A 10,870-nucleotide genomic window follows, 5' to 3' on the forward strand; every position below is an offset into this window, starting at 1 on the left:
TATTTTAATCGTATTAAAAAACAAAAACAAATTTGGACAATTCCAGGTTATTAAATTGAAGATAGACATCAGCAGACCATTTAATAAAAAAAGCACAACAGTGATTGTTCTCAATTTTGTCAAACTAGCAATAGGCAGATTAATCAATACCGGAAGTGGAGTTACAAATTAAAACCGTCATCAATCAGATTATTGTATACATTTAAAAAGCGTTTTATTATTGAAAGTTTGCGGCCGGAAGTGGTGTTGTTCATTGTTGCTAACTCGACATTTCTGTTCAACATGTCTTCTTTGCAGACTCTGCTCTGTCATTAGAAACGTCTGGATTTTTCGTTAAACTACTGCGTTTGGTAAGTAGCTAGCTCTGCCAGTCGTATGTGTTTGATGTCGATGTAGCTGTTGTGTAACTAACAGTAGCTGTATTAACGACACCGATGTATCCGCTGTCATTTGACTGTTATTGTAAACCGGTGAACGCTTTAGCCTGGAAGTGTTAGCTTTTTGTTTAATCTGGGAACATGGTTGTTGACCTGGTTTTACCTGACCGGCGGCGGATGACAGATGGCGTAGCTAATAAGTCTAACGTTAGGTTTGTCTGAGTATTTTATATCCCTTATGGTAACGTTGTATACAGTAATGTTGTGTGCAATATTTGAAAAACAGCCATCAGTGACGTTATGCTAGCTAGCTGTCATTAAAGGTTAGCATATTGCCCTAGCTAACCTTAACATTTATAATTCGTGTCTGAACATGAGCATTACGGTATTAGTTGGTGGTAAGGTTACCTGGCTATATGTTAAGCTAACAATTTGCCCAGTTAAGAATATTTATTGTATTGTAGCATCTCGCTAAAGAAACTCAATTAGACTTTAGATATATTTGTTCCACCAATGTATTTGTCACAGAACACAGGTTGCTGTGGGCCGTAACCATGCCAAAACAAGAACGTTAGTTGTTACTTTCATACAAACACTAGCTCTCTCGTAGCATTCCCAGTCTCACTCCAGGAACCTCCCTCCATCCAATCAGAACTATACTCTCTCACTCAACTCACAGCCACACTGACATTCTGTAAATCTCATATAAACACAACATAACAAACACACTTAAATCAGTATAAACATAACTGTCGCCAGCTCCTCGGTGCAAAATATAATTGACCGTATGTTTCCTGTATTAAGATAGCATGGGCGAGCATCTACTGTTTAGCTAGTAGTTTACTAAGTTGTTCTAAGCTAGCAAGACATGAGCTATTCATATGTTTTCTAAAAGGGAGGTTCATGATGTGACAAATTGTTCTCATTAACACGCAATGATAACGTTCGCAAAGTAAAGTGAGCAATATTGTCATGTTTGTCTTTACAGGTTAGCAGAAAGCTAGCGGGCCGTTGTTAGCCAGGACCCGAAAAGCAGCATCATCATCAATGGTGTGTTTACATCACGGAGCCGTCACATCTTCCTGTGTCCGCTCCATGAACCATCTCCTCAGCTCTCATCACAGTGAGTGTTTTACACAGTCCCATCTGTTAACACGACTGTAGCCTATACATCACACCTGCCAGTCATTATTACTCTGCCCCCCTCAGGCTGCACATGTATGGCGTTTGCGAGGCTCGGAGGGGAGTTCTGCCAAGCCCAGCACCTGCTGCTTATTGTGAACAGGAGAGCCAGCTAGGTGCGAACACTGCCATTGACGTGCACAGGTTTGTATTATAAAGGATGGTGTGGTGTCCTTATGTAGCAGTCCATGGACTGGAGAGAGTAGGGGACAAAGAACCATGTTAATACTAATACACCGCTGTATACATTGTAATATCCATACTTTATATCAGTGTTTCTCAAACTTTTTCATACCAAGGACCACTTCACCAATAAAAAAACACTCGCGGACCACCTAACTCTCCAAATATCCAAAAACAATAGACCTGCTTACCACTCCAACATTATATAACAAATTACAGCCTAATAATGACAGTTTAGCCTTCTCTATATCGCCTCGTTCACACATTAAATCAACAATACAAATACAACAGATTATATAAGCATTTAGTTCAAATGCGATTTAAAATGCTCAGGTTTTACACTTCTTATGAAATGTAGACTACATTTATTAGGGAGTTTATGTCCGAACCAACAGACTCACAGATCGTTGGCTACTGAGATGTATGCAAAATACACTGCATGTAGTACGACACAAACCTCCGCTGTGGATTTTCAAAACAAAATACAGTAAAACTATGGTTGCAGGCCCAAGTTCAACTCTCTGAGGTCTAAGCCATTTGTTCACGTGCTTTTTTTTGTAAAAATGCTATTAAAACATGAACCTTGGTGACCAGGCCAGCGTGGTCTGCCTACAAAACAAAAATAAAAAAACGTTGTTGCAGCCCCAACAACAGCCTCTAATCATCAACAGACTTCATGCAATGTTTCATCGGATGCATATATTAGATAATAACCTCTATCTAACTCCTAAAACATCTAAATCTACTTCCAGCATGGATAAATGTTCATAAAAGACATCCATTGTTTGTTTTATACGCTTCTTGAAATCTAAAAAAAAAACCACATCATTTTTCTAGAACAGATTACAAATCACCTGACAATGGTACAAACAAGTGGCAACATGTGTGATGAAGGTGTTGCTGGGCTATATCATGCAATCAAAAGTGAAAGTTAAGCTAGCTCCATTGCGGAGATATTCCCGCGAGAGTGCGGAAAACTTAAATGTATTTATTTCAAATGTGAAATGTTACCAATATACTCACGGACCACTAGGGGGCGCTCACGTTTTACTTTTAATGCATTTTGCATATTACTCCTACTTAATCTTTTTTTGTTTTTATTTTTTAATTCTTAATATTTTATATTCTAAAATAGAGCAACTGACTTTGAAATCAAATGTCCCCAGTATAAACAAGGTACTCTGATGTTAATTTTGTCAGCTATATAATGTTATTAAATTATTTAATGAATCGTCATCTCAAATGTCATTATTAGCTTTTTTCGTCTATATTAAGTTAGTTTATATGTAGTCAAATGTAGCAATTGTCATTGAAATGCAATTTCCCCCAGGATAAATTAAGTGTTCTGATACTCAAGTTCATAAATGTATATTCTATAACACATAGGTGTGAGCAAGCTCTCTGATTGGTCAATAGGCGTGTTTGATTCCACGATCAAAGAACGGTCAAATAGAACGTGCCTTTTCACAACAAGTCAGTATCCCTCCGCGTCTGAGAAAAACGGTATACCGTTGGCCAGAAAAGCAAGCTTTTCGAACTGGAACAAGAAAGCAGCGGAGAAGTAACGGGGCAGAAACCCTCCTTTTTACGTTACGAAACAAACTTCCAAACATAATATGGAAACATTTAAGATTAACTTCAACCTCCGGGGGGGTCTTACTGTGGAGGACTGGATTGAGGAGTGCCTAGAAAAAAAAGCACCTAAACGACAACATGCAGAGCTACGTGAAGAGCAGATAGACCAACTGGAAAAGTACCACAATTCAAAAGCTAACTGCAAACTGGAACAAGAAAGCAGCGGAGAAGTAGTGGTTTCCATAGCGACACACAGCCGTTACATTGTTACATTGTCTCTCGTTGGAAAATCGTTAGCTAAAAATGTCAGATTTTAGTTATCATCTGGACAACAGAAAAATGTGGAGCAACGCGCTTTTTGCCGGTCCGGGACACGCCAAACGGCCACTGGAGGAAAGCTCTTCCGTGAACACCACAGCACCAACTGCAAAAAAGTCTGGCATGGAGTTCATGAGTTGTTTAAAAAATTGCACGTTTAATGGCAGCATGAACGTCCACCTTCTTTCTGAAGCCAAAATGTTAAATATGTAAATAAATAAATAAATAGCCTAATTCAAGAATTGTTGTCAATAAATTGTTTTCAATAAATTGGTTAATAATATATGATTTACTATAATTATATCAATAACTGTAAGCGGGGAGTGTTCGATTGATCGGCTCTCGTTACCAAGGGAACTACTTTATAGGAACTACTTTCTGACGGAGATTAACTCAAGCAGAAAGTGAAGGTTTGGGAGCAAATTAGCCCACATTATGAAATTATTTTACGATATTGTTGATTACAATGATAGTTTGTGTTATAGAATCGCAATCATACACTTGAGGCCGTTCTTTAACGTCATTATTGGTACTCCAGTACAGGCGTACGGACCTCGGCGCAAGCGCCTCGGTCCTGCCGCAGTACTGTCGTACCAATAATGACGTTAAAGAACGGCCTCTCGTGTATGATTGCTTAAATAAAATACCCTGGCAAAGTAACTTAATGTAATATATAATGTAACAAAAACCAATATGTCAGGATCCCTTAATGACCTTCTCCGTGTCCTCGTAGGTCCTTACTGCCATCCTGTTGAACCCATATGAAGACGAGCCAACCTTCCGCCTGTCAGCTGTCCTGGGGAGTCGGAGAGGCTTTGGCTTCATCCCAGGAGTTTCTTCACAGCTCGTTTCCTTTCCTGAGCTTCCTTTCCTCTTCTACTTGGATCCCTAGACGTCTTCTCTGAATGGGATAGGATATTTGAAAGAAAGGAAGGAAGGACAGACCTTTTTTCTGTCATCATTCTTTTCCTGGGACTTTGAGCATCTTCTGCCCAGTCTTTTAGATAATATTTTTTTGTTTACCAAGCCAATTTTTGTTTTTCCTTCCTTGCCAAGAATTGTTGAATCCCCCCTCCCGATTTTTATAACGACGTAAGGCATAGCATATTTACCTCGCCCATAAGTCATAAGTTTTATTTTTTTTGTTTTGCGTTTTTTTGACCAAATGCAATTTATGTTTTAGTGAAAACACTTTTTTGAAAGTTTTGAATTTTAAACATCCAATCACTCCTGTCTGTCTCCATTATTTGAAGCACAGTTCTATTTTTCTATACTAATAAACCTTTTGAGGGTGTAAAAATGAACCGCCCTGCCCCCGTGGAGATCTCTTACGACTGCCTGAGATTCCTGATAACGCACAACCCCACCAACGCACAACTGGGAAGGTTTATAGAGGTAACATACATTTTTATAATGAACCTATATCCTTTATTCATTTTATTTTAGTTAAGGACGAAGCAACCATGACATGCTTTGTGTTTTTATTTACAGGATCTGAAGAATTATGGAGTTAACACCCTGGTGAGAGTGTGTGCTGCTACATATGACAAGACTCCGGTGGAACAAGAAGGTATTCATGTCCTGGTGAGTGACGGATCAGATTAATTTTATTATAGTTTAATTATTAAACCATAGTTATCGTTTAAGTAAACAGATTATATATATTTTATAGCCAAAATATCTAGCCATGTTTGTTTCTCTCTAAGTCCTGTTGTCGCCATTTTTAACTTTAACTTAAGTAAGTTACTGAATGCTCCTGGCGGCTCATCGTGCTGCTGCTGTCTTCCTGATAGGGTGTGCACTGTAAAGGAAACAAAACGGCTAAATTAAAAAAGTCTAGTTTATAATATTTAATTTCCTATTTTTGGTCAATGAAAAAAATATAGAGATTTTTGTTAAGATTTTGATTTCAACATTTTAGTCCCGTTTCCTTTCGCCAACCATATTGCATTTTGATATAGTCTCCGTTTGTGCTCTACTGTTGCCATCTCATCATTCTTCCATCTTAAATATAGTGAAAAAGTTTTTAGTCAGAGTTTTTGTTATCAAAACGATCACTAGTGAACACTGCTGTAACATTCTGGAATCAGGAAGTGATTCCACTCTGTGTTCAATACAGAATCCTCCTGAAAGTGGACATTTGAAAACATGTTGCAAAAAATGTAAGAGATCAAGAGTGAGCTTGTAAATATTCACTCACAGCGCCGTGTACAAATGGGACTGGTCAAAAACCTTTGGTCCTTCAGAGCTCATTAACTTACATTTTCTCAACTCCCATTTTTAGGTTCAGCCTACTTAAAAAAATATATTTTCATAGGCATATTGTAACAGACCGTTACGTTGCATAATAATCTCTTACACTATAATCCTCACCAACAAGCAAGAGGTACAGTATCCATAGTAACATTTTTCCTTTCATTTATTTTAATGTAGAAATAAAACACTGTTTCTTGGAACATTGATTGGATAAACAAACAAAACTAAATATCAGTTTGTTCCCCCTCCAGGATTGGCCATTCGACGATGGTTCCGCCCCCCCGGACCAGCTGGTTGATGATTGGCTGAGCCTGCTTCAGACAAAGTTCAGGGAGGAGCCTGGCAGCTGTGTGGCTGTGCACTGTGTGGCCGGGCTGGGACGGTGAGTACAACGGGATACGGGAAGTGACATGTTATCGTTGTGACATACTAACATCCTGCCACCATTAATTCATGAATCAGAATCACAACTCCTTATTAGTCCCAAAGCGGGGAAATGTACTGTGTTACAGCAAAAGTGGCATAGCAGGTCAAAAAAGGCATGCAATAATAGAGAGTATTCTCACTTATTAATATAGAAAAGAGATAGACATTAGTAATAAAATACAAATAAAGACAAATAAGTACACAAGCATGAGAATCAGCAAAGTGACATTAGTACCATATTAAGGTGTTAAGGCATTATAAAAATGTATGTCTACCAGTTTCAGTCAGTTTTGTTTCATGTGAGTTTTTCCAAATATGCACTGTTGTTTAGATCAGGCATTTATTGTCAGTTCAATTCAATTCAGATGTATTTATATAGCCCAACATTTTACATCATTTTCATTTCTTAAAGTTAAGGGGAAAAAACACAATACCCACACATACACACACACACACACACACACACACACACACACACACACACACACACACATTCCTCCAAAGACGTCGCTTCTGGATGCTGGATGATTTTGTGCTCCACTCCATTTACAGAGCTTTGTATATTGTGCACCCTATTATGTGTGTACATAATATTTCAATAACATTTTCAATTTTTGAAGTGTATTTGCTTTTCAAAATCTTTCAGTTTTGCAATATCATCTTCTTATAAACTTGTGACGAAAGAAGAATCTGTCCTCTAGTTCGGCATCTTTTCTTTACAGCATCTTAAAAGCTAAAGCGTCTGTTATGTTTCCTGTGTCTGTGCTCAGAGCTCCTGTGTTGGTGGCCCTGGCTCTAATCGAGTGTGGGATGGAATATGAAGACGCCGTGCACTTCATCAGACTGTGAGTACAAAACACTGATTCTACTGGCCTCAATTGAAATGTACCATCCCTGGAATTGCTCACACATGCTGTCATTCAGATCTAATGTCTCTAGTTGATGTATTTTTGATGTCAGGAAGCGTCGCGGGGCTTTCAACTCCAAACAGCTGCTGTATCTGGAAAGCTACAAACCTAAACTGTGTCTGCGCTCCAAAGACGGCAACGGACAGAGCTGCTGCATACAGTAGGAATCTACGAACCACTCGTCTTCACTGCTGCTTCACTTGAGACTCCTAATGTTAAATGGAAAAGTAATTTGTTTGGGTAGCACAAGAGAAAAGGAGAATTCCTGCACACTGTTGTCATTTTAGCGAAATTCATTTGTAACGTTTCTGTCCTCGATTAGGTAAAGACTCATTTCGGCTTGTGAAATCTATTAAAAGCACTTTTCCCAAATTCAAAGCACCAGAAATGTCTGAAAGTCTTTTACGTAACAAATGGACCTCTATAGAGAAGGTGTTAAATGTTTTTATTTTTGCTTTTTGGTCTGTGAACTCACCTTAAATGTAGCAAATATACACATATTTAGCTCATTAAAGAGCAACTCCACAGTCAAGCAAAACTTATTTAAACTGTGAAATCAAGCTTACGGGACGTTAAAGTAATAATATAAATCAAAAGTTGACTCACGTTTCTGTTGTAAACAGAGTTGCTTTTATTTGAATTGAAACCTGGGATCAAACGTTATAGATATGTCTGTATCAGTAGTCAATATGTTTCATTTTTGTGATGTTAAAATGATATGCAGCTTGCTATTTGTTCTAAGCTCCAACACTACAAATAAAGAATGAATAGCTGGCAGTGTGTGCTCGCTGGTTTATTGCCCATCAATGATTTTTGTATTCCAATATTCACTCACTGAGCAAATCGATTCTCCGCAGCAGATGATAGCATAGAGTTAGAAAGCCTATAACATTAAATACATTTGCTAAAAGAAGATCAGAATATGAATAAGTATGACATATGCTGTATTAATCAACAACACAAAGTACCTATCTACTGTGGAAAGTACATAGTTAGTCATAGGTGCTTCTTTAGAACAGAAACATGTTGGTTGTAAGTGTTTGACACTGTCTTTTATAATATTACAAAGGCAGGAACATTTTAAAAGGTCAGTAGGTGAATGTATTCATCAATGAACACTTGTGGTAGATTGTCCTATTAGCTGTGCAGGGTGAAAAACATTTAAAAATAATCAATATACCATTATTTATTGATTGGCTAAAGTATGCTGTTCTTTCAGTGCACATACACAACGTTTAGAGACAAACTGTTATGGAGTGGCAGGACATGGGATGTGCTATGAGTCGCTAACATAGATTATATTGAGGGTTTCTACGTGATAACAGTCCAGAATTAGTGTTGATGGATACTGCGCTTTATACAACATCCTCATGTTCTTGCATAGAGTGGTGCATTGATGACGTATTTTAGTTAGCAGGTTAGCAAGTAACGGCTCCCTCAACAAAAAGCAATGGGATTTTTCCAATGGATTTGGGAGTTTTGCAGAAATAAACTCTGTGGCAAACATGTTTATAATACTTACCTGTTTTGTTCATCAGGATAATCTTCTCATATAAAGACTCCTTTAAGGATTTTTGGTGGGCTATGACCAAACTACATCACGGTCACATGACTTAAACTCACCGCTAAGCTAAATGCGGCTAATGTTCTGCGAGATGACGTTTAGTAGTCTCATTTAGCCACTTTTTGTTAGCAACTGTTGTTTTTATGACGCTTTATGAGCTTCAGTCATGTTAACAGCAGACATTATTTTCGGCCTCTAACCCAAAACACGGCCAAAACAAAGGTTTGAGACGATTGGAACCGCAGCTAAAATGCTGACTCATTCCTGCACCACTCTATTGAATACATAAGCCGGCATTAAAAAAATTAAGACAACAAATATATGTTATTTTGGTGCCCCGGGGTTTTAATGTTCACCAGTTAAAAGTACTAATAGGACAATCTCTTGATCACTTTCTGTATTCTTATTTCAACCACCATAGAAGAAGACAGTGGAGCCAACATGGCCGCCCGGCTCTGTAGCTTCTTAGCTGTCTGCTCAGCTGCTGTGTCTGTAAACTGCTGTTGGGTCTTTGTGATCATCTTTCTGTAGGATTTGTTTTCTTTTTTCTCTGTACCCTTTACTTATTTGTACTTGTTATTTATTGATTGATTTTACAGTGTTTCTTTGTGAAATGTCTGTCTGCTAGAAAAACATCTAGTAGCTTGTTGGAAAATAAAGTGTTTAGTAATGTAAGTGTTGCTTGTCGCAGAAACTATTTTGAAGTAAGATGTGTCTGCCTGTGTTGTTAGTTTAGAAAAAATGGAGATTTTTTGTAGTATTTTTCCTACACACAAAACAAAGTGCTTCACAAATAAAAATAATTAAATACAACAATAATAACCCCTCAGTTCAAAGACAGACCAACACAACCTAAAACAATTAAAGTTTTTATTTTTTATTTTGGACAGGGAAGAGACAAAAAGGCATAAATGGCGTATGATGAGATGAAAATACCAGGTCACACAAAAAATACATAATTCTTTTTTCTTTTTTTAAAATTCATATTCAATTAAATACTAAAAGATAAAACAGAGATAATGGGATCCTGTAACATTTAAAATAACTAGTTCACCAGTTGGATACACACAAGAACCAAAAACACTCTTATTTCAAGCTAATTTTGTCCAACTTCATGTTGTGTTGTGCCATGTTGTTATGGTTTGTGGCAATACATTAAAAATAAATTAGCTTTGCAATATAGTTTTTACAAACCTTAAATTCAGATAACTCCTTAATTGAACTTAGGGGAGTTTCTCTCCCACACACTCCCCCCCTACATGAAAGGTCTTCATTGGACTTCTTTGTTTTCTATTGTAAAATTGTGACAACACTATGTAACACTGGGGCTTCTATTGGCTAGTGCTACAACATTTTACGTAATAGGCTAAGGGGCGGGGCATATCAGACGGTTGACCAATCACAACAGAGCCGGCCAGTTAACCAATCAGAGCAGACTGGGCTCTGGTTTCAGACAGAGGGTGAAAAGAGGTGCTGCAGCACAGGCAGTGTGAGAACAATAAAGAGCTTTTTGATCATTAAAGCATGGAGACATGTCACAGTGGAGACACTACATACTGATATACACCTGAACATCAGCAGGAGAGGACTCTTTAAAGTAGAGACACTACATACTGATATACACCTGAACATCAGCAGGAGAGGACTCTTTAAAGTAGAGACACTACATACTGATATACACCTGAACATCAGCAGGAGAGGACTCTTTAAAGTAGAGACACCACATACTGATATACACCTGAACATCAGCAGGAGAGGACTCTTTAAAGTAGAGACACCACATACTGATATACACCTGAACATCAGCAGGAGAGGACTCTTTAAAGTAGAGACACTACATACTGATATACACCTGAACATCAGCAGGAGAGGACTCTTTAAAGTAGAGACACTACATACTGATATACACCTGAACATCAGCAGGAGAGGACTCTTTAAAGTAGAGACAATACATACTGATATACACCTGAACATCAGCAGGAGAGGACTCTTTAAAGTAGAGACACTACATACTGATATACACCTGAACACCAGCAGGAGAGGACTCTTTAAAGTAGAGACACTACATACTGATATACACC

At 37.9% G+C, this 10,870-nt stretch overlaps 1 protein-coding gene across 2 annotated transcripts; it reads left to right on the forward strand.

Annotated features, from left to right (window-relative positions):
- The first annotated feature begins 242 nt into the window (after positions 1 to 242).
- Positions 243 to 9,460, forward strand: LOC117558523 (protein tyrosine phosphatase type IVA 2-like). Of its 2 annotated transcripts, none has more exons than XM_034234774.1 (8): positions 243 to 350; positions 1,366 to 1,500; positions 1,587 to 1,703; positions 4,369 to 5,030; positions 5,127 to 5,219; positions 6,143 to 6,273; positions 7,088 to 7,162; positions 7,278 to 9,460. In XM_034234774.1, the coding sequence occupies exons 4-8, from the start codon at positions 4,935 to 4,937 to the stop codon at positions 7,387 to 7,389; spliced, it is 507 nt and encodes a 168-aa protein (XP_034090665.1). In that variant the 5' UTR covers positions 243 to 350; positions 1,366 to 1,500; positions 1,587 to 1,703; positions 4,369 to 4,934; the 3' UTR covers positions 7,390 to 9,460. The 2 variants fall into 2 exon arrangements, with proteins under 2 accessions (XP_034090665.1, XP_034090666.1); XM_034234775.1 differs by having other exon boundaries at positions 1,587 to 1,675.
- The last annotated feature ends 1,410 nt before the right edge of the window (positions 9,461 to 10,870 follow it).

The sequence above is a fragment of the Gymnodraco acuticeps genome, unplaced genomic scaffold, assembly GCF_902827175.1.
Source record: "Gymnodraco acuticeps unplaced genomic scaffold, fGymAcu1.1, whole genome shotgun sequence".
Taxonomy (NCBI): domain Eukaryota; kingdom Metazoa; phylum Chordata; class Actinopteri; order Perciformes; family Bathydraconidae; genus Gymnodraco; species Gymnodraco acuticeps.

What these genes read in the sequence shown, in the direction of transcription:
- LOC117558523 (XM_034234774.1), top strand. Translation starts at nt 4,935, where the DNA reads ATGAACCGCCCTGCCCCCGTGGAGATCTCTTACGACTGCCTGAGATTC. An exon ending in AACTGGGAAGGTTTATAGAG is followed by an intron (nt 5,031 to 5,126) that starts GTAACATACATT and finishes TTTTATTTACAG; the next exon opens with GATCTGAAGAATTATGGAGT. An exon ending in GCCGTGCACTTCATCAGACT is followed by an intron (nt 7,163 to 7,277) that starts GTGAGTACAAAA and finishes TTTTGATGTCAG; the next exon opens with GAAGCGTCGCGGGGCTTTCA.